Source organism: Ixodes scapularis, unplaced genomic scaffold (genome assembly GCF_016920785.2).
Source record: "Ixodes scapularis isolate PalLabHiFi unplaced genomic scaffold, ASM1692078v2 PGA_scaffold8__174_contigs__length_109621045, whole genome shotgun sequence".
NCBI lineage: Eukaryota > Metazoa > Arthropoda > Arachnida > Ixodida > Ixodidae > Ixodes > Ixodes scapularis.
Genome location: NW_024609883.1, coordinates 2,544,106 through 2,568,343, shown reverse-complemented (window position 1 = coordinate 2,568,343; position 24,238 = coordinate 2,544,106). Strand labels below are relative to the sequence as shown.

Genomic DNA, 24,238 nt, shown 5'->3' with positions numbered 1-24,238 from the left:
AAAGGCCCTTGAGCGGTCTCACTTGTAATTTTCTCCCCATGGCCCAGAATATATTTAACATGTTGCTCAAGCAGAGTGCAGCTTTTTCGCTGAGACGTTTTTGTTTAGAAACAAAGTTGAAAAAAACCTCTTAATTTATTCAAATCATCAGCAGCGTTGATTGTGCGGGATGTAAATATATTGCAATGCTCCTGCAAGTGTGGTGGCATTTCTTCCTTTTCATATACCATCTGTGATTCATGCACTGTCTGCCCTGGAAACCATGCTCGGAATGTTGGTTGAAGTTTCGCCTGCAGCTACATACCATACCTCAATAAGGCCGCATATAATAATTCACATTTCCTACGTAAAATGCGCACAAAAAAAAAAAACAAAAAAACGAAAGTAATATGCCGGCAGCTAACGCCGTCTCGGCCTTTGTAGGGCGAGGGGGTAAATTTTGTCCTCAGCAGGACGTCACCCTGGCTCGCTGTAAAAGGTCGCCCGCCACCCAAACTTCTCGGTGCTAATACTCTCACCATACAATGCACCTGTTATTTGTTTGGCCCCTGGTCATGAAATCATTCTCAGTTTGCCATTCCATCTCACCGAGAGCCGGATTTTGGTCATTGAGGTCTCAACCGGCTTGCACTGAAAAAGTATTAGCGAGTTCGTTTCACGGCACTCGTGCCCACGCGTGTCCACTCGCAGCGTGGAGCGGGTTCGTTTCAGCCGGCACTCCACAAGTGGTTGCACTCTTCGAGTTTGTTTCATTTCTGACACCCCACGCGTGCATGCACTCGCTGCACTGAGAAAATCGAGATTGCGCCAAAATGCAATCCCGTCGTGCTCGCTCCGGCTAGGCCGGCAAGGTGCTGGAGCAGATGACGAAAGTTTGTCTGCTACGATGTGTCGCGGAACTGAAAGGAAAAAAAGTAGATTTTCTGATAGAAATTGCGTCCCGCGGGCAACGGAATCAAACGCGAGCTTGAACTGTGAGCGTCTCCTATTTCATGAAGGAAGCAGTTGACAAACTGTGCTTTATTTGGAGGTTTTAAGTCGCTCTGTTGCCATAAAAACGCTGAAATAAGCCAGTGTGTAAAGAAATGCTCAGAACAAATGCATCAGCGGCCCCCGAGATGTTTATCACCAACGTGTGCGGGTGAAAAATTGAACATTTGTCGACAAAACTGCCCCAGCAGAAACTTTGACTGCCCAATAAGCATCAGAGAAAGCTAAATTTAGTGATTTTACCCGAGGCTTGGGCAACATCATCATGTTTAACATTTACCTACTTCAGCTAACTTGCCCCGTCATATTTTGTTCGAGAAAGCTCTCGTTCTCGACGCCCTCACCAAAGCTAATATCTGATCCACCTGTAATGACGATCGGAATCGAAAAGTTTTGCTGGGCATTCCAGCAGACTAGTTTTAAGGCGTACCCTTTCAGTCGTCCACGCATAATGCCATGCTGAAATGGATCAAGCTTCTGCTCGGACAGCATCATCCATTTTCTTCAGTGTAAACGGTTATGAGAATTGAAAGATCGCAACCAGCTGCTTTGTAGACAGCTGGTTGCGGAAATTTACGCCGTCTGTAACTATCCCTATGACAGCCGTGTTGCTTGAAGTAATCGCAACTATAAACTAAAGGCTGCAGTGACCAACGTTTGTAGATAAACGTTGGTAGCGACTGTACTCTCGCATTCCCACCCATCACTCCAAACAGCAAGGCGCCAGTTTCGGTTTGAGGTCGGTATTCTTTCTACAACATAGATGGCGGCAGCATCAGCCTTCCGCACTTGGTGCATTTGGCGAATTCGTTTGAGTCTAGTTCTCAGTGCAACACTCTGCGAGTGCGATGCATTTTGGGAGAGAACTCGAACGGTGCCAGTGCGTGTGAAACGAACTCGCTATAAAATACCGCTACCAGACGCATCGCCTGCTAACATGAGGGAATAATAATGAGTTTGTTTGCTACTAGGTAGGTATCATTCTCTGACAGAAACAAAACGACGAACATACTGGCAAGTCATCTGCGAACAGAGCCAAAAAGGGACAATCGTCTGCTATAAATTGTGTGCTGAGCAGAGCGAGATCAAAAACTAATTGAAATATGGAACATCGGCTATTTTACGGATGCAATTGTCCTGTGCTTCGTTTGGCTATGCTGATTTGTTTTCTGGCTGTGTGTAATTTGACACCCACTGGTGCTAAAACAAGAGCTTAGGACAAGCACCCACCTTACCACGATATCAATCTCACTATCCGAAAGAGTATTGGATTTAATTACTGAGTGCCTTTTCCATTGACAAGAAGGCCCCAGCATTTTTTAAGAATGCCAGTAGGGTTTTGTCGTTGCATCTTTATACTCGCAACTCATTCACTTTGCCAATTTCGTTTTTCTAGCCTGGCTCAGCTGGCAAGCTGAGCAGCGAGTCTGAAACTGTACCAATATTGTTTCCGGTCAGACTGTCCATTATTTATTGTTCTTCCCTGCTATTGTGATATGTCTGCACTGTAGTCATGACAGGGGCTTGAATGGTGGCTCCTACTTTCTACACATGGGTCCTAGGAAACATTTTGTAAGTGATGAGGTGCCCACAATCATGGGCGTCAGCAAAGTGGCGGAAAAGGGGGGCGGGATTATTCTGAAGGGGTGTAGCTTTCAAACCTATAACTTTAAAAGAAAACAAGGTTTGCCCCCTCCCCCTGCAGATGCCCATCCCGCAATTTAGGCCAACGGTTCTGGAAAGAGGGTTTCTGGAACCTCTCCGTAAAGGCATTTTAGGAGTCCGCAAAACTCTGCCGGCAATAATTTTTTTTTTAAATATGATTTGGGGCATTGAGTTGAGCCCAGTCCGGCCATGGCACATTCACAGCTTCGGGAGAAAAAGGAATCTACAGAAGAATACCTCTTTTCACTCTTCCCCCTTTTTATTCTTGGTAAACACGTTTGCAGTCCACCCCCCCCCCCTTTCCCCTTTTTTTACACTGCCTGGCGCCTCCCATCACTTCTGCCAGTCCAAAAAGGGTTTGCTTGCCACGATTGGCGGTTTCCTTCTTTTCTCTATAGCATCCTTTCTGCTAAAGTGGAAAGAGTGTAGACGGAGCTTCTTCCCCTCACCGTACCGTCTTAACCTGCAACATACTATACTCTCGGGAACAAGATAATAGCCTTGTATCTTTTCTGCCGCCACAAATGCTGTGCTTAGCATGTTTTTGGCAGAGGCATTTGCTGCCACCACATGCCACGCTATGAAGTGAGTGCCAGGGTGTGTGCGTGCCACCTGTCGCATAAAGCAGTGTACTTTCAAGCTGCGTGGATGCAATGACGGCAGAAAAAACACCAGCAGAGCGGACAATACAGAGCATGTTATTAACAGCACTGGTTAATTCCCAATAAATCACAATCTGAATCATTACTGTAAAACCATTTATTTTTGCAAGTCGGTCACAGAGGACATAATCGCGGCCACTAAATTTTGCGAATTATAGACGCCTGCATTCAAACTCTTAAAGAGATTATAAAAGCAATTTCGAAAGTTTATTTGACGTCTGAAATGGGCGTCGGGCTCATCTCAGACACTGTTGACCAAGTTCCAGCCCAAACAGAAGTTTGTGTGCCGCACCAATCAATTAAACAGTTGTGGTAATATTCGCGCGGGGACGATGCCCGAGAACCCCCCCAAGACGGCGGCAGAAAGGTGAACTAAAGTGCGCCGTCAAAGCGTGACGACAACGGGCTCCTCGTGAGGCGATTGCTTCAAACGGTTTAAACGAATGATGCGCTCTTGGTATAGAATTCGGTGGTGAGATGTCATACAAAAAAGTAATTTGAATGTTGGATAATTTTTTTAAAGCTGTAGTTCGGAATTAATAGGTTTCATAGTGTGTATAGGAATAGGTTCCATAGCATGTGTAGCGTGTGGGATGACAAGGAAGAAGACTTGTGGAAATAAATGACAGCTGTATGCTGTGCTGGTTTTGAGACGGTGGTGTGTATGTTCCTTTTTGTTTCCTTGTCTCAAGGAAACAAAATTTTGACAGCAAATTTGAACCCTGCTAGTGCACACCTTTCTGATCCAAAACTGACTTCGAGACCCAGTAGGTTTCAAAGCCGGTTTCAAATAAGAAAACCAACGCAAAAGTCAACTTCGAAACCTGGGATGTTTTGAAGTGATTTTTTGCATTAGTTCCCAAAAAGATATGTCATCAGTTTGGTGGCCGGGAGCTAAAAGCATTTCATGCTTAAAATCATACTCATCAGTGCGGCCTTTATTATTCTCTGACTGAATCAATTCTGCTTTTATATGCAGCAGGGAACCATTTGGCTTTTCGAAGGCTTTACTGTGGTCATGGCGGCCTACTGGCTTTTCGGCTTCGCCCATGGCCAGAAGACGTACAATAGGAGCTGCCTTCTTGAGAGGCTTTGTCTTATTCTAATCTACTCACAGCTACGGCCAGTTGCAATCAAGGTGATTAATACAATCAAGAAACCACCTGTAGCCTGATTGCTGATCACATAGTGCAATCGCCAAAGTCTGTGAAACTCCTGCCAGGATTGTTCCGATTTTCGAAATCATTAAAGGCTTTGTTTGTGTTTCTTGTGATGGCAGCTGCAAGTTGTGTGGCTCACGTACCTAAGTATGCTTCAATTCATGACCAGCTTTATTCGTTTATATTCATCACATTTCTCTAGTCCTCCGTGTTGTTTCCTAGTCATCAAACTAGGTATTAGGCACCTGTATGGAGTAGTTACATTTTGTTTTTACGTTTTTATCAAAACGGTTTGTGTCACCCTGTCTGGAATTCATCACCCTTACTACGAAATGTCAAATTAATCTCACGTTGAGATACTTTTTAAAAGTGAAGATGACCGGCATTAAATGTTGTGTTTCTTTATCACTCCTGTTCATACTTTGTATATTACTTTAGTCAAAAGACACCACCAGTGTTCAATATGCCCCGTCCGAGCACAAGCTTTTCAGCCTGGATAAGGTGAGCGTGAGTGAGCACGTACTAAGCAGTACCAAAGGTAATGAGCGTGCACTGCTGCATTTTCAAAGTTTCATAAATGCTCTTTTTTAGAAAAAAATAAAAGGCAGGCATTGTTGTGGTATATTCATAACATTGTGGCTTTCTTGAAGAATGCGGGCATTCTGAAGGTGTTGCCGAAGGCTTGCCAGGGTGACAGCGCGGTCGAAGGCGACAAGTGCGAGCTAGTACACGCTCTATCGCAAACTCTTGTTCTGCGAAAGCGCTTCTCAAAGTCGCTCTTGCATGCCTGTAGCCTTTGCTGCCCTACAGTGGTAATGGTAGGCAACTCCGGCTGACACAAGAAATCATCCCATCGCTGCCACACTCCGTTTCCCTTTAAAGGGCTGGTGAACCGAAATTTGGATTTCAGAAAACGATGCAGAAGCCGTAGGCGGGACGCTACAATCCCTAAAACACTACTCGTAGTCGCAAGGCGATATCTCGAATGGACGGCTGTATTTTTGGAGAAAGAGGTTGAGATTGAACGAGACCGATGAGGCGCGTGACGTCGAGATATCTCGTTTTCTCCTCTCTCTGCTTCGCCCCCTCAAGGCGGCGAGGTGGAGGAGACGCGAGGTCGTTCCCTTTCCTTCTCGGAGAAGCAAGACAAACAAATCTGTCAAATGCGCCTCCTATTTTTAAAAATAAGGTCATCCATTCGAAATATCGCTGTATGAGTGATGTTTTGGTGTTTGTAGCATCTTGTTACACGCTTTTGCCGCCGTGTTTTATGGAATCCAGATTTCGGTTCAGCATCCCTTTAAGTGCAAGTGAAACTGAAATGCCAAGAATGAGCATGTTGTCCTGAACGACAGTTGCACTGCACAAGCGCGCATGCTTAGCAACATTCAAAGCATGGAGCTTGCTCTTAAAACCTCTGCATCAGGCTTCCTGTTGCAGCTTGTGGTACCGAAGCAAGCTTTTGGGCAGACACTTTTTTATAAGCAGAAACTTCACCTGGCACCGCAGAGCTCCGACCGGTACTCGGAGTACTTAGTTGCGGTACTTTAGATAAAACAGAAAGGCAACAGGTGAAGTAGAAACTTCACCTGCACCGCAGTGTTCCGACCAGTACTCGAAGTATTTAGTTGCGGTATTTTAGATAAAACAGAAGGGCATTGAGCAGTGCAAACTACGATTATTGTCAGGTAAGAAGTATTCAGTTGCAGTAATTGTTTTGCTTTACATACAAAAAGGCTGGAGTATGCTTAAATGCTGGGCTAGCCCAATTGCTACCAGGGGCCCTATGCTACACGACGGGACCAAGCGGAATCAAGGGACCGGGAGCCATCCAGCGACCTGGATGCAAAGATGGGTTCAGCTTCCACGGGATTGGTGCCACCTGTATCTTGTCCCAAAGGGCCAGCAGCAGCTGGATAGCCTCGCATTGCGATGCGGGGATGGGGATGCCGAGCGAGCTCGGGGCATGCCGTCCACTCAGTGTGAGGGCCAGGTGCTCCCACTGACTGGCTAGGTGCATGTTGATGAGTTCCTGGAAGGTGTTGTTTACACTTAGCCGCCGGAGCTTGGCGTTCGACGCGTATGGCGGCACCCCCAGTGCCAGCTAGTACCCCTTGCGAATAATCACGTCCATCTTGCCCTTACCTCTCGACAGCAGGTTGAGATACGGATTTGCGCAGGCGATGTGGCTTACGACGAGTGGTTGGGTCAGCCGGATCAGGTCCGACTCCTCGAGCCCGTGTCTGTGACTCGTTATCCTTCTCACCATGCGCATGACTTGCGTGGTTGTCTTGACGAGTCGGTCGACCGTGTACTTGGCTCCGCCGTCCCGCTGGAGGTGAAGGCCCCAGGATCCGAACCCGCTTCACCACCGGCACGGGGGTACCATCCTTTAACGTGAGGCGGATGTCCGCCTTCTTCTTCTTCGGGAATTGGCTTGCCCGTGCGGAGGAGCAACAGCTGAGACTTATCGGGGGCGCGCTGGAGGTTGCCGGCCTCGAGGTAGTTCTGCACCGTCTCAATGACTTCTTCGAGGAAGTCTTGCCTCCCGCTGTCCGATCCCGACGTAGCCCAAATCGTCAGGTCGTCCACATAGAGTGGCATAGAGTGTATGCTTCATCTGGGGAATCCGTTCCAGTAGAGGAGGCGGCTTGCACATCGCCAGGTAACAAGGTGGGTGACAGGACCGAGCCTTGCCGATTGCCCTTGCTCGGTATCGGTATGGTGCTTGTGCGGATGGACTCGATTCTGATGGTGGCCATCCAGTTGCTCAGGAAGTCCCGCACATAATCATACATCCAGGGCCCGCACCCAGTTGAGGCCAAGTTCTTGAACACCAGCGTGTGACTAACGTTGTCAAAGGCGCCCTTTATATTCAGGGCCAGGACCGCCCGCGTTGTCGTACAGGAGATTCTGTCAAGGATATCCTCCTTGATCTGAAGCAGGACATCCTGCGTGGAGGTGTGACCAGAACCCGAAAATGATGTTCATGGTGGCATTGAGTTCAATACAGGATGGTAACCTCAAATATTGCTGTAAACAGCTCATCAGGGCATGGGCATTTAAAAAACTGAAATGGAGTGTCCAGGTCTGTGACGCTCGGCGGTATACCTGATAACTTCTATTTCTTTTGGATCCTTTTCAAGGGAGTATATTTTCCACTTCGGGGCACTTTTCTTGTTTCTGGCACTTACTATTGCAGGAACTGTTTCACCCTCACTTTATTCTTTGCTTTCACAGCACTCATTTGATGTTAATGTGGAAGGGAATTGGCCGGATTCCACTCTTCGTTCCTACGTAAAATGTTCTGGCGTCCAATACCTGCCACAAAAAGGGTACTTAAGATTCCAAAAATAACTAAGAGTCTGTAAACATGATGCCAGCATTTCTTTTTTTTTTTTTATTTCCTATGAGCAACATTATATTATGCCAAAACTCTCCCTAAATGCACACTGCATTTCACAGCGCGCTAAACTCTGCCGGAAGAATCGGCGCCTGCACGCAAAGGGGCGTCGTTTCCTCAGCAGTGTATTTTACCTTGTGAAATTTTAAGGCGCTCCTTTCTTTTGCAGCTAGAACATCCTTAAAAATACTAAAAATGCGTTCGCCACGGACGACCGAGTCTTCCGCTGGCAAACGCTGTCGTTTGCATACGATACGCCTTGAAATTTTCACCCCATGGTCGATCAGGCGCCGATTTTTCCGGTTGCTTTCCCATACCTTGAGCCACCCAGAAACACCGCGCGCCCCCGTAGAAAAAAAAAAGAATGGAACGGCATTGAGTGTTTTGTTTACTTACCGACTTTGCGCGTGGACCGCGCCACGTTGCGCTGCCTGTTGCACCCGCGTTTTGGAACTAATTCAGTTGACAGTTCCCTCCGAAGATGAAGCCACTGAAGCCACGGCGGTAATCGGACTGGTAGGCTGCTCCCTTTCGAGCGGGCGGAAGAAGACTGCGAAGAATTCGGCAGCGAACGGGCGGAAACTAGATTACGTAAAGCTTCAGTAGTCGACGCTTTGTTTTCTCGATTGCGTTCGCGGCGTTCACCGTGGACTCGCGCACTCGGCCGTAGCCGAACGGCCGAACCGGACGGCTGCCGGCGCGCGTACCGACAGCGTCGCCATAGCAACCACGCCGCGAGTGTGGTTGCCAGACAGAATTCACACGATTTTTTTTTTCTCGTCACTCGTTGAGTTACTAGAAGTTAGGCGCGTATCATTATAATACATTATGCTGTAGGAAGTTATTAAGGGATATGTGTACCTACCTAAGACAAATGCAGAAAAAATATTATTGAAAAATAAAATTGGCGTAATCTTTTCATATCTTGATTAAGACCAGCGTGGTCACCGGGCTAACCGATGCGCGAAATAGGAGGGCATATATACCGCTCGGGGCACTTGTTGGTTTGTATAAGTAGGATGTATGTACTATTTGTTGGATGTGTGTATGTACAGTGCTGTGTGTATGTCCATGTCGGAAGTGAATGTAACCGCGCAGTGGGAGCATAAAATCTGCTGTTTTCTTTTTTCAAATGTTGATTACTTTTTTTTTTTGTCGCTAAATGGGGGTTGTCGCCGCCCAATTTGAAAAGTGTGCCGGTTGGTGGTCTATAACTATTAGAGGGCTGGATGCCATTAGTCCATCCGTCGTGTTGATCGCTCCGAGTTGTTCGGTTCCGCTGGTAACTGTGTCGTCGTGTTATGCTGCCTGATTGCAACAAAAGGAGGTATGGCGGCTTCCCCAGCGCGTGTTCTAGGTGCTGAATGCCGCTGTTCACGCACAAGCGTTCATGAGTGGATAACGCACGTAACAGAGGTGAGCACAGGCAATAGTTAATCGAGAGCCACACGGAGCGCGAGAGCGATACCTCCTAGCCGCTGTCGACAGAGGGTGTCGGAGCGATTCGTTGTCAACTTGTCGTCCACGGCAAGTGGGCGTTTTGTTCAATAAAGCCAGCCTGTCAGTGTTTTGTAAAGCTATCCCTTCTTTATAAGCGCTTCTGATGCGATGAAAATGCGACCGGCATCGAGCAGGCCGAGCGAGACTTAGGCGACAGTCTTGGCTGTTCATTCTCCTGCGGTTTCGGCCTTACTCGTATTATTTGCGGTGTTGGCGCTTGGACATAGAGATGTTTGGAAAGTTTTTTGCGCCTAAAGATGACACCAAACGAGCGTGCGAGCCGTATGCTCTTGCTCCGGCGAGAAGCAGCGTACGGCTCGCCAGGCTCGTATCGCCTGTCGCATACTGGCCGCCATATTGTTTTTAGGGTGTTAGCAGTTAACACGATTTTCACCACCTCCGGCGGCTAGCACCCTTACACGAATAAAGGCGTTAGCCAGAGGACAAGCCATTTACACGAATAAGGGTGTAAAAATTTTAAGTGTGTGGACTCAGAACTAAGCATTTAATGAAAAACACACCGAAGGAAACCGCACTACTGCTCCAGCACGTGTCAAGATAAGCAATTTCATTTTTTGTGTAGAAAAACCAATGTTTGGCTAGACATGCATCTTGCCGCTTTTTTGTTATTGCATACGCTTCCAATTATTCTCTCATGGTTTTGTTTGTGCCCCTCCCGATGACGGGGATGTTGAATTTGGGCTGGCATTTACGAGCAGCACAATGCAGAGGGTAGTGACCCCCTGCAGTCGGCCGGACGGACCAGTCATGTTCACGTACTCTGTCATTAATACATCGGCTAGTTTGGGTGACGTACACTCTCCAGCAGTTTAGTGGGATTTTATATACTACACGAATCGCAGAACCAACATACTTGTTCCTGTGCTTTACGGCACAAGGGTTCTTGCGCCCAGCCTTTTCCGCAGTTCTAGGGCAGAGTGGCGCCGACTTTCGAGGGGCCGAAAAAACAATGTGAACGTCAAACTGCGGGGCTACCTTTTTAAAACTGTGCGAGATTTTTTGCATGTAAGGGAGCACCTGGTGTCTCGTTGTGGGTCCCTTTTTGACTCAACCATACTTTCATCTTTTTCAACAACGTCGGCGCCACAGCCAAAAACCATGATGTTGGAAAGCCAGCATCTGTCAGCCGCTGTACCTGAATCCTAAAACTTACTGACATTCAATGGTAGTAGGACTTTTCCAAGGCGATCTGGTGGCAAGAAGACGAAATGCTCCTTTTAACGAGTTCAGAGGGGGCAGCCTTACAAGAAAGTAGTCCCTTTTAGAGCGCAGCTCTTAGGGGCCCGTTTCCGGCTTGAGCGGCGTCGCCGTCGGCGTCGGCGTAACCGCGCGGTGCATCATGGGAAATGTCCCATAATGCACCGCGCGAGCCCCCCACCAAGGTCACGTGACCTCGTGGGGGGTCACGTGACCCCCCGAAGTCACGTGGCCCCCTCCTCGAGGTCACGTGACCCCCGCCGATGTCGCGTGACCCCCCGATGACGTCATCGTCACTGATGACGTCACCGGCATCCACATCGTCATCGTCATCATCACTGATGACGTCACCGGCATCCACATCGTCATCGTCATCATCACTGATGACGTCACCGGCATCCACATCGTCATCGTCATCACTGATGACGTCACCGGCATCCGTATCGTCATCGTCATCATCACTGATGACGTCACCGGCATCCACATCGTCATCGTCATCATCACTGATGACGTCACCGGCATCCACATCGTCATCGTCATCATCACTGATGACGTCACCGGCATCCGCATCGTCATCGTCATCATCACTGATGACGTCACCGGCATCCACATCGTCATCGTCATCATCACTGATGACGTCACCGGCATCCACATCGTCATCGTCATCATCACTGATGACGTCACCGGCATCCACATCGTCATCGTCATCATCACTGATGACGTCACCGACATCCGCATTGTCATCGTCATCATCACTGATGACGTCATCAGTGACGTCACTGATGTCGTCACCGGCATCCGCATCGTCATCGTCATCATCACTGATGACGTCATCAGCGACGTCACTGATGACGTCACCGACATTCGCATCGTCATCGTCATCATCACTGGTGAAGTCATCAGTGACGTCACTAATGACGTCATCGGTACCCGCATCGTCATCGTCACTGATGACGTCATCAGTGACGTCAGTGATGACATCATTGGCATTGGGGGTCACGTGACCCCCAAGGTAACGTGACCCCCCCCTGGTTAGTTTAACCCCCCCCCCCCAGTGCCCTTCCCTCCTCCTCCTCAAGAGCTGCGCTCTAATTCGGCGTTACAGGGAGTTGTAAGCGGCTTTCATTTTTTTATTGCGTGGTTAGTAAAGCCAACACACGTGATTTCTTCAAAATTCTAGTCTAAGCTCTAAAAATTGGAGGCGTGCTCCATCCGGTAGTTCATGGGTAAACCTTACCCCACAGAATGCTGAGTGAACACATCACACACCGATTTTACAGCCCTGTACTCAGAGGCACCTATAGTGGTTTTGAATTCTTCTTCCTTGTCTAAGCAGATGGCGCGACTGCACGCCCTGGAATTAAAATAGAAAAAGAGAGCACGGGGGATCGTCCGAGAAAGATTCTGCCAGAGAGATCGTGTGTCTTGTGTCTGATTCTCTCGTCCGGCATGGGTTCGCTGGACTCGACAGGCTACCGCCGACAGAACTTAAAATGAGGTGAGCTGGCTTGGAGCAACCTGCCGTAGGCTGCGTTAAGATGAACACTCGGCCCAGCGACGTATGCCCCATAGACATCAGCTACGTGAAGAGATAGTCTGATCAAATGCAAAGTCTAAAATATTTTATGCTCTGTAAAAACATAACATTTATTCTTTCTACGAGCTTTCATTTTGTCTATGTACGTTTATGAGTGTGTATAGCATTACGCTGATTTGGCTTCTTGTTTTGTTTTTTTTTCCATTTGCATGTTTGCAGCGGATAAATCACCTTTTCAAGGTATGATTGTCAAAGCAGCAAATTGTTTTTTGGCGTCAAGTTCCATTGTGTATTTACCCTCCCTACTATAATGTCCTCAAGGACGCTGCGGTGTTATTCAAATAAATAAATTAAAAAAAAAACAATGACATCGTGAGTATCCCAAGGAAGCATGCTCGAACCACTGCTATTTAACTTATACATTAATGATATTGCTAATATTGTAACGAATGAAGGCGGCGAGAGGAAGAACATTTAAAATAAATTGTTAATCGGCGAAGTTGTTAAAAACAAAATGATAAAAACGAGCGTCGAGGCCGCAGAAAAGCGTGTGGCGATTTTGCGGCGTAACAGCAAGCGAGAGCAAGACTGACTGGACAAGGTCCCGTGCTGTTTCATATCTTGCGTGCGTCAACATCTTGAAAATTCGACGAAGAAAGTTCGAGCGTTACGGCAGTCGGGGTGCCCATGAACAGGCAGTTGCGAGAGAACAAGAAAACAGGACGAAATTATGAAAATTACGTCCTGAGTAACAATAACGCAAATCTTTTAGAAGTCTGCGACCGAGAATTGCTTGCTCGGCCCTGCGCGTTGCATCATCCCTTTCTTTGAAGCACATTGTCCCGGTGCAACGGAGAAAAAAAAAAGGCTAATAAAAAAAAATACGGCGAGTCGAAATAAAAATTAGGCGTCACAGTCCTGACGCACGAAGAACGGCTTGAGTCGAACTACGTGGACGACATCGGGTCGCAGCCGGCGGCGTCCTGATAGTCGGGTTTCATCGGGGAGCAACTCGCAGTTCAAGTACTCAAGCCGCCGAATTACCTTCTAGGTTCCAAAGTAGCGTTTTAACGGTTTTTCGCTCAGGCCGCTGCGGCGATCGGGCGTCGACACCTATACCCTGTCTACCGGCTGAAACTTTACTTCGCGCCGACGAGGGTTGTACCAGCTAGCGTCGACAAGTTGCTGGTCCTTTATTCAAAGGCGTGCTAGTTGGCGCACCTCTTTTGCCCGTTGGGTGACCGGCTGGGCGTCGTCAGTGCCGTCGGGACGCCGGGCAGCATGGTGTCGAGCATGGTTGTCACCTCTTTGCCGTGCACCAGCTGAAAAGTTGGAATTTCAGTGGTTTCTTTAACCGCCGTGTTGGACTCAAACATGACGCAGGGCAACACCTCATCCCACGTTATGTGTTGCACGTCTATGTACGTCGATATCATGTCGGCAACGGTCTTGTTTCGTCGCTCCGTCAGCACGTTGGTCTGCGGGTGGTATGCCATGGTTCGGCGGTGGTTGGTGTGGCTCAGGCGGAGTTTTTCTTGTATCAGATGCGCCATGAGCGAAAAGCCTCGTCCCGTTAATCGGGACTTGTGGAGCGCAGTGTCGAAGGACGATGGACTCGACGAAGAACTTGGCTACTTCCACAGTGGTTTTCGACGGGAGTGCTTTTGTCTCGGCGTACCGGGTAAGATAGTCAGTTGCCATGATTATCCAATGGTTCACCTTGTCTACGGCGGAAAAGGTCCAAATAGATTCATTTCAATCTGCTGGAACAGTGCCGTCGGGAGAGAGATCGTCTGCAAGGTGCCTGCCGGCTTCGTCGGAGGTTTCTTCCGTCGCCAGCGCTCATGGCACGATCGTGTGTAGAGGTGGACAGTGTTCGGGAGCTTGCGCCGCTGGTACTTCTCTCGGAACCTTGCGAGATTCCTGCTGTAGCCAAGTTGACCACATGTCGAGTCGTCGTGCAGGCTTGGAAGATCTCTTCTCGAAGGCTTGTACGGATTACCAGGGGCAACGTCGAGTTTCTGTCCTCAGAGTTCCCTTTGTAGGAAATATCTTGCCGGACAGTAAATTTTCGTGGAGCACGTGAAAAGGCTCAGGGAATCGTTCCCCCTTTTCCATCCGAATGGTCAATCATTGCACGCAGTTGAGGATCGTTCCGTTGGAGAGCTGCCATGCCTTAAACGCTCGCTGCGCCAAGAAAGCGATTGTCGTCGTTGTCGTCGTTTTTGGCCCAGCCGGTGGCTGACTCGACGAAAAATATGGACAGGCAGTAGGCGTCGCTATGTTTTCGGCCAGGCTTGTAAACCACAGTGACGTCTCTTGCAGTCGTAAGTTTCACCGAGCGAGGCGTCCCGAAAGGTTCTTTAGGTCATGGCAAGTGGAAATCGGTGACCGCTGGAAAAACAAAATTGCGGTTGCTTAGCTCGGCTATGCCAGGATATACGTAGTGTGAGCGTGAGCGCACAAAATGAGAGGCGCTATCAAGCGGCTCCGGTGCAGCGTCAGACTTGGCTACTGCGCAACGGAGGCGCAGAGCTGGGCATGCGGCGGCGCCAGTGCGTCTGCCGCGGCTATGACATCACTCCTCTGAAATGTGCAGACCGGCGAGGTGGGCGATGCGGGCGTGGCGGCGGCGGAGCGCGCGGCGGCGGCTTCGCGTGGCTCTCTTAATGAGCCGTGCTCATTGTGCGGAGCTCCGCCGCCGCCACTGCGCGCTCCGCATAATGAGCACGGCTCGCGTAATGAGCATGGCTCATTATGAGGGCCACGCGAAACTGCTCAACCTCGGCCAGTGTAGCTAACGCGACAAAAAGCCCCCGCATAAGAACAAGCAAAATTTCCCGATGGCCCAGACGACGGCCAGACATTCCTTCTCGGTCTTCGAGTAATTTCGTTCCGCGTCTCTTAACTTCAGTCGTTTTCGACAACGCCTCCTCCAGGCATTGCCGTACCTAGTTTTCCCGGCGACGCAGAGGACACAGGTTCTCTCGGCGGGACCTGCCAAGTGGCGGCTGCGGGCGTCGTGGTGACGGCTAACGGTATCTCACTGTAGGGGGGGAAGCGGGCGTTGGTAACGGTGGACGATGGAGGTACTCGTTGTCCCGCCATCAATCTCCAGTCCGTGGGCGGGGAGTATTCGGTGGGAACCCACGAAGCCAAAGCTACCGGTCGGGGGCATCGCCGGTACGCATGGTCGGCTTCCCGCAGTGGTAAAACAGCGGGCGTTAGTCGGCCGTCCTCCAGACGTCCGTCTTTCTTGGCGAAGATTATTTTGGGCGGACGTACTGCGGCGCTGGAGCTTCACTTTGGGGTGGTGCCGTATACGGGCGAACAAGGAGCGGCGTTCGTCGGGCGATTTCGGTGTAGCTGAGAGTGGGCTCTTCCGGTGCCGCCATAGAGAAGGGAGCTTCTGGCTGGAAGGATCGCTGAATCTCTTCTCGAATGATATGGAAATGTAGGCAGGACGAAGAGAGGCGGGTATGATTTTCCCGAGCTCTTCTCTGACGATATCGTGGACGATTTCGCGAAGGTTGTCAGCACCGATGCCGCCCTCTTCGAATTGGGGGATGCCAGAGTCGGAGTAACTGGCGCGCCGGCGAGTCGGTTGCAGTGGCTGGCTCGGACTGACAGCGCACGCTCGGTGTTCGTTGCTCTCGCAACGAATTCCTTGACAGTAGCAGGTGGGTTAGCAAGGCCGCCGAAGATGTCGTTCTTCACGCCTCTCACCAGAACGCGCAGCTTCTTGTCCTTGGTGGCATGAGGGTCAGCGCGGCTACTCAACCGAAGAACGTCTTCAACGAAGCTGGTGAGCGGTTCGTTGGGGCCTTGTGTCCTTATTTGGAGGACGTCTTCCGCTCGCTGTCGACATTCTCGTTCGTGAAAGTCCTCTTGAGTTTGGCCTTGCAGGTATCCCATGATGTAAGAGAAGCCTAATCGTTCTCCAAGATGTGCCTTGCCGTACCCTCTAAAGGAAAGTACATTTTGCAAGCACTGTCCAGTTGCCCATCCATTGTGGCGCGTCACGTGTTCGTAGTGCTGGAGCCAATCGTCTATATCTTCGTAGATCTAGCCTCGAAGGTCGTCGGAGTTCGAATGCCGAGGATAGGTAAATTACGGGGGAGGAAGCGGCGGTAGTCGGCGACGATTTGTTGCTCATGGCAGGCTTCGTGCACTGGTGGCGGATCTTCTCCAGCAACCGACTACATTCCGGTGGCAAACCCTGAACCCGGCGGATTCCTCGGGTCTCGGTCGTTTCAACGGACGGTCTTCTTCAACCGGCTTGAACGTTCGAGCGTCGCGCGTTTGGGGTGAGAATGAACAGGCACTTTCAAGAACAAGAGAGCGGGACGAAATAATAAAAGTTACGCCCCGAGTAAGAATGAACGCAGATCTTCTAGAGGTCCGTGACCGAGCGCTGCTTGCTTGGCTCGGCGCGCGGCAATATCACACCGCAGGGAACATTTATAATTTATGCAGATGGCACCAGCATCTTTCTATCGGGTCAGAATTGCAATGATAGTATAGACACAGGAAATGAGGTGATATGAATTCTATGAAATCTGTCTACAGCAAGTAGTAGCTTGATAAATAAAAACGAAACTAAAGCTATGATATTTTGTCCCTAAATTGAAGTCTTACCTTTTCGAGCGATATTATTTTATACTCGTCCCTTTTGAAATCGTAAAACTTTAAATCTTTAGGTCTGTTATTTTCAAATCACATGTCTTGGGCAGAGTACACGCATAGTATTATTTCATAACACGCCCGAATCAGCGGCGCATTTCACCGACATCGCCTAGTACTTCTATCAAGTGTTAAGTTGCTTTTCTGTGAAACTTTTTGTTTCTCAGTTGAAATATTGCCGATTGGTCTGTGGTACTACACCTATATCAAATCTACACAGAATGTTTTTTTGTTTTTTTTGAAGAGCATTTGTTTGTTTGTTCGTTTGTTTATTTTGAGTGCCCAAAAACAGCCAAAGCCTATACATTGGTGCACTTGTTAGGCTTGTATGCAACATGCCCTATTATTTTCGCACAAAATGAACCTTTGGAACATTGTGTGGGTGTTTTAAAGGTACAGTCAGCACGGAATGAAACCCGAGCGCCAGAACGCGTGGCCATCGACACAGGCTGCTCCACCTGGAGGGCCCTTGAGACCTAATGAAAATGCGCCGGGGTGCGAGGGTGCGGGTCCAACTAAGATGACCCTCGGGCGGCGCGTCTGGGGCTTCCGCGTTTCGCCGGTGGCGCGCTGTAAGCGCCGTCACTCGGGGTGCTTTCGTGTCGCCGCAGTGTCGCCCGGTACACACCGGGCGGCCGCTTGACCCGTCTCTGTGCGACAGGCCCTGCTCAGGCAGGGTGATGCATCGATTCCGCTCCGGACTGGATGCGCCTGGCATATCGGTGCTTACCAAAGACAGCGTCAGCGAGAAATTCCTCCTTTTTTATAAGAATCGACTGATAACCTCGCACGGAAACATGCGCATTGCTTATAAAAACCGAGGCATACGTGTCGGTCTCTAGCAGCACTTTTGATTTAGAGCACAGCTCTTTGGCGCCTGTTTCCGGCTTGAGCGGCGTCGGCGTAACCGCGAGATTTATGCAAAGAAAATTTGGTACAGCGTCTTCCAGATCACGGAATCTTAACTACTTTCAGTCAAAATAAATAATGTTTACTGCTTTATTCTTCTGGTGAACCCCGAAGCGGAGTAATTTTCGTTATATAAATTATTCAGTGTGTAATAATTTTGAGTGTCACGTTTCTGTTTATATCTTATATCCACTGACAACCTTCTTATTGTTGATATTTTTGGTGTTCTTTATTTTGGTTTGTATCAAGGAACTGCTTTGCTTTATATATTTTGGCACCACTGTGAGCCTGTTTATGGGGCTTGGGACTAGTCAAGCTGTCTGTAGAGTTTTTCTCCCAACCTCCAGCATATGCTTATTGGAAAGAAACTGATATCATTAATTTTTCCATTGCACGACTATGAACTTATGAACGTGCCAGGCATATGGTCAGAAAACTACATAAGAGACAATGACCTCCAAAATGTGTTCTATAAAACAAACTTACTTTGAGGCTTGCTGACGATAGCCGGGGGCTTCCAGGTTGATGGTTTTCTGGAAGTGTGCGGGAGAACCATGGAATGTTTCGAAAACATATCAACCAAATTAAAACTGACTCTTAGAGGCTCCATTAGCGAACGTTTCATTTCAAATACGTTTTAGAAGATAGGAATTGTATATTATTATGTCCCTAATTTAACCTTACAGTGAATTATTTAACTGTGAATGACCTCATTAAAATAATTAACTTCAAACCCCTCTTAATTTGAGAAAACTGCACGTTATAACCACTTTTTGTGGAGGGCAACTTACCTTCCTATGTGGTCTTAAATATTCTCAGTGAAGGTGCTCTATCTCTTTCCTGAACAATTAAATGCAACATGTCTTTGAGGGATGTTGAACCGCATAAGTAGAACACGTAACGCAAATTAAAAAAAAAAGAAATCGAAATTTTGTTTTTATTGTCAAAAGTCTGTGCCTTTTGGAAGGGATCATGTGTTCGCCACCTTATATCTCGGCAACAGTCGTGCACAAACCGTTAACACTTTTATTGCTTTATAGATTTGTGTACGTAAAATCAGCTATGAAAATTTTACGTTTGCGACATACATATATCATGCAAAATAGGCCTTCAAAATTCCAAAAAAAAAACGCTCAAGGTTAAATGTTTGAGGGTATATGTCGAAACACACACAACGCAATATGAAATTAATATTATGTAGGACAGCTTTCAGCTACCGATATTTTATTATAAAAATTTCACTTCTCATAATAATATTACTTAAGTTAATTACTTTAAAATATGTCACACATGCTGTGGGCATAAATGGGATAGTCCACCTTTTCATGATCTTCATTAGGTGGCGATTTTGTCCAGTTGGTTCATAATCACGTAGTTAAGCGCGAAAAAAACAACAATGTCGGGACAAGAAAGTAGACACACAAAATCGCACTTGCAACTAACTTTTATTTGAAAAAAAAACTGCTCATATATATATATATATATATATATATATAGCCGTGGCAAAACGAACAGTTTTGCCACGGCTATAATTCCGGTGTAACCCCCTGAACAAAAAAGGATATTCATTTTCCGATAAATAGACTGCAGTGTCACTCACACACTTATCCCTTCTTGCTCTGATTTCGAAAGCTTCATGTTGCCCTCTAGAAACCTTGTCTGGGTACCTAGCCGAAAACCTGCTGTCGCTAAATGACGGGGCGCATGGGCAACGACTGCAGTGAGGGGCAACGTGTCCCTACGGGGTAGCTTGCGTGGCCGCGGCACGCTCGCGCTTACGGTTATTCAAGCAGTTCCCTGTCTGGCCTATACACCTTTTCTACGTGGGCGCCGTCATCTTCAATTCAGGAACTTCCGGTATGCGTGAAAACATCGCTTTCGCCTCACCAGTAGAACATGTTAACATTTTAATTGCAACCGCCATTCCTTCTTGTTATGTCCTTTCCATACGTTTCTTTCTTTTTCTGGGTTGATATCGCTCGCTTTTTATCGGAACGCATACCGCATATGGGGACAACGTAACTTGGTACGAGGCTAAACGAAAAAGGTGTACATAAGAAGAGCCGCATTAAAAGCGTATAACATACTCTACTCCTGTGTTGCACTCGGTGCGTGGTTTGTGCACGCTTCTGTAGAGTCACTGGCATCGTTGATCCTACGGCACAACCACGACAGCTTATTGGGTGCATCGCACCGAGCGGCCACTTTCTTAAGATTATTCGTTACGGTGTGCACATACGAAATTAAGACCGTTCTCGCGCTATTGCTGTAGAGGGGTTCCCTCTGTATCCCTTTAATTTTCTTTACTAGGCTTTCTGCCACCCCAACGAAAGTTCCCTGAGAAAAAACCGCTCTCGCCAGCTGCGCTACCTGCCTCTTGAAACTTTCTTGGGCACTGTGCCTGCAAGCCTCTTTAACAGCCGCCTCTAAGCACACATCTGCAATGCTTTTTTTTTTACTAAAGTTGAATAGGCGGAGTTAACCGGAATTATAACTTTCTTTGGACGCGGCTCATACATCCATAACGCAATATTCCTTCGCTACGTTCCCTATACGCGAATTGTAAGTCACTGCAACATGAACCAAACGCCTACAACACCTCCTTCACTTCACTGGTTTGTTTGTCAGCCTGTTTAGTCAGAATAAGGAAATCATTCGAATATATCGGATATATGAAGACTTTCAGCCTGTTCGAGTCCCGCAGTTTCTCTGAGATGGCACTTTCGCAGACACTTATAAACATGTCGCACAAAACAGGCGACACACGAGAACCGATGAGGATGACTTTTTTTCTAAAAAGAGACCCCATTCGAAAGAAACAAATATGTGCTTGAAGTAAAATGTCAAAGGCTGCAGAACACGTTCGGCGTTAATACCACAGGAGCCCTGAAACGTAAGAATACCGTTAAGTTTAATGCACTCTCTGAACGACAACAGGTTTCGTGAGGGACCAAATAGAAAAGTTTTTCAACGTTGACAGAGTATGCTCTTCGAGTACTCTGCGCACCCTCTCCAACCAAATCGATGAAGCATTCAGAGTTTTGCTTGATGAACGAATCGCGCAACTCATGAGTGGTGAAATGCTTACACAGGAAGCTATCCACGTGAAACTGCCAACTCTTCATCGCAGTAACAATAGCCCTGAAGGGGGCATGAATTGTATGAGATTTTGCGGTGAAGAAAATGTTGAGTTGCAGTTTCTCGCTGCTTTTGACACTTTTTAGCAGCTCGGGTATAGTTTCATGGCAGGGCACATCTCCATAGCTCGGGCTTTCACATCGATAATGATTGAGTAATTGCTTGAAGTTCTTAAGGATGGCTTCTCTCGCCTAGGTACAGTAGAGGACATCCGATACAACCACGCAGCCTCCCTAGTTGTACAAAGTGAGGAACTTTAAATTCTCCAAGAAGTGGTCGACGATGCTGCTAGTCTTGAAGTATTTTGTCGTTCGGCTACGAAAGCGCTGGAGGACGTCAACGCCTTCAGCCACAAATCTTGCCCTATCATCAGTAGCCTCGTTGTCCATCCATTTCATGAGCGTCAGTTTCGTGACCGGGCGCAAGCGCGGTTCTTGGTTGAACTTCAGCCAATATTCTCAGCAAGACGTGATCGATGGAGGAAGAATCACATCTCCTAGAATGTTGAGTTCTGTTTTTGTCTGTCAGAGAGTGCAGTAAAGATAACGGTGTTCTTTCACTCCAAAGTTCTTGTGGCATTGACATCAAACATTTTCAGGAGTTCGACATTTTACTTAAAGCACACATTTGTTTCTACAGAAGGGTATTCTTTTTTGCAAAAGAGGGGAATCTGCATCGGCTCTTGTGTGGTGCCTGTTTGGCGCAAAATTTTTATATGCGTCTGCGGAAGAGCAATTTCAGAGAAACTGCGGGACAGGCTGAAGGTCCTCAGATCTAAGGATGATTTTGTCATTCTGACTAAACAAGCTGAGACACTAACCAGTGACTTGAAGGATGTGTTGGAGGTGTTCGGGTCATATTGTTGTAGCCTACAATTCACGCATTTAGGCCCAATTAAGGGAAGGATGATTGCAGTTACCGGACCTCAGGTTAAGTCTATAAAAGGACCATATTTGCTGGATATATAAGCTACGGCCAAGAAAAGGTATACTTCCGTTTAACTCCGCCCATTTCAAGATAGCAAACATAGCGTTTCTCATGTGTGTATAGAGGCGGCTGTCAAGAAATCTTGCAGTTACATTATCCAAGATAGTTTCAAGAAGCAGCTAGCTCTGCTCGAGAGAGCAGACTATCCTCAGGGCGCTTCGGCTGAGGTGAAGTAAAGACCATTAAAGGGATACAGTGCAACCCCATGACAAGAGTACGGCGAGGCCGGTTTTATTTCCCGATGTGCACACCATGACGCATAACCTTCAGGGAGTGGCCGCAGGGTACGATGTACCCGTGGGTGCCACCGCACCCAATAAGCTGTCGTGGTTGTGCTGTAGGATCAACGATCCCAGTGATTCTACAGGTCCTTGCAAAACCTGGAACCGCACCAAATACACAGAGTGCACCACGGCAGTAGTGTTTGCTATAACCTTTTGATGCGGCTCTTTTTATATTGACAAGAAAGGTAGGTGCTTCAATGATCACGCGCGCGGGAATGTCATGGCCACACAAGCTACCCTGTCGGGATACCTTGCCACTCACTGCAGTTGTTGCCCATGCGCCCTGTTATTTACCGAACGCAGGTGTTTGGATAGGTAGCTTCATGTAACTTTCAAGATGAAAGCAAAAGTGACACGTCACTGTCTTTATTGCACAGGAGTATTCATTTTTGTTACGGTGGTTACACCGGAATGAGCCGTGACTCTTTTGACTACGTTATATACATATATGAGTAGTTTTTTTTCAAATAAAAGTGAAATGTGAGTGCGACCTTTTCTGTTTACTTTTTGTCGCTGTAATTTTTTTTTTCCGGCGTTTACCTATGTGCTTATGATTTTCAGTTGCTTGCGTCTCGGGATTTTTTCGGGGGAAAAGAATGTATGAATTCGTTTTTGCAATAAACAAGGCGATGGATGGCATGTAAATGTGTTAGTGAATTCCAAATATCGACCAGACTCCCAGTGCTTTTATCTCGGCTGAAACTATCCTACTATATTTCACATCTATACCAATATCATAGAATATCAGGTATGACGCCACAGTAACGACTAGCGTGGCAATACTTGGCAATCCTAGGGACCTAACTTGTGCCTAATACGGTTTTTCTTCAGGCTTTATTTACTGTCAGAATTTGTTTTTTGTGCTCCTATATATTTTCTTCAGCCCGCCGCATAATTGCCCAAGTGCCAGACCTGAGTCGAAGATGCCACGTATGAACCGAAGAACCAGCTGTGAAGACTATATCTGGCACTTGTTCAAAAATATCGGTCAAAAATTGCCACGTGAAAACAGGACAATAATGTATAGGCTAAAGTAGGGAACACATGTGCAGAAAAAACGGGCACCGCACACTGATTCCCATAGCAATAGCCGAGGACGCTGTGACGTGGACCTAGCCATGTCGCCACGTCACAGCGTCTGCGCACGTTTGCATGGAAACCGCCGAGCGGCGCCCGTTTGTATCGCTCATGTGTTCCCTGCTTAACACGGGCACCTGTTTGGCGATTTAGTCCCAAAGATGTGAGATGACAGTCAAATTACAAGCAGTGAAGCCTAACTTTGGAGCTTGTTTTGTGAATTAAGCCCAGATACCCAGACCGGGCAGACCCTAGCCAAAGAAGGTAAAGTTGCTTTAGCTAGGGTCTAAGTATCTTAGCCTTAACTACCTTGACTCTACCTTGAATTCTTCGGGCTTTTCAAAACTCTGAATCTAAGAGAAATATCAAATTTCGCCCAAATCAAATATGCCACCTGGGATATCCTTCAATTCGCTGCTTATTAACAAGGATAATATTACGAAACAAAGTCGCGAACGCTGTGAATTTACAGGGTACGAAACGCATATGAGCAAACCTGTTCCCTGAAGGTCGGAAGGACTTGTAAGCTGCTTAACGTCATTCCACCAGCAAAGGTGCCAGGTAATTTCACTACACATTAAATAGATATTCCTTCCATCAACCATTGCAACTTCCAAGGCTAAGAGGATTATAAGAGCCGAACTTAATCTGGCTCCAGTCGTGTTTCACGATAGCCGTAGGGAGGTCTCTGAAGTGCACAGCTGTCGAGTTTGAGGGGCATAAATTTGCTCTGAAGAAATTAATTTGCATCGGATCGTACCCGATGCCCGCTTTCTCCGAGATATATTTGGCTCCTTTGGACTTGGCCCTTGAGCAATTGGTACAATCGTTCCCTGAAGGGTCGGTAATGATTAAGAGATACTTTGATAACGCTTTGGTGTGCTAGGTCGCGAAGAGGACACTACCTTAGGTCAAAGCATTCGTAGTACAAGCAGCGCAGTAGTTGACGCTTATCTATAGTGTTAGAAGAGATTCAGTGGAGTGGCGAGGAAAAAAAAGGAACAAACCAGACAGGGTTGCATACT

General features: G+C 47.6%; 1 protein-coding gene across 1 annotated transcript in view; it reads right to left on the bottom strand.

Annotated features, from left to right (window-relative positions):
* The window catches only part of LOC8041303 (putative phosphoenolpyruvate synthase), a 394,011-nt gene that overhangs the window by 206,151 nt on the left and 163,622 nt on the right, over positions 1-24,238 (bottom strand). Inside the window, exon 11 of the mRNA XM_040214093.3 lies at positions 18,214-18,260. Coding sequence (XP_040070027.1) covers positions 18,214-18,260 — 47 coding nt within the window. The remainder of the gene's footprint in view (positions 1-18,213; positions 18,261-24,238) is intronic.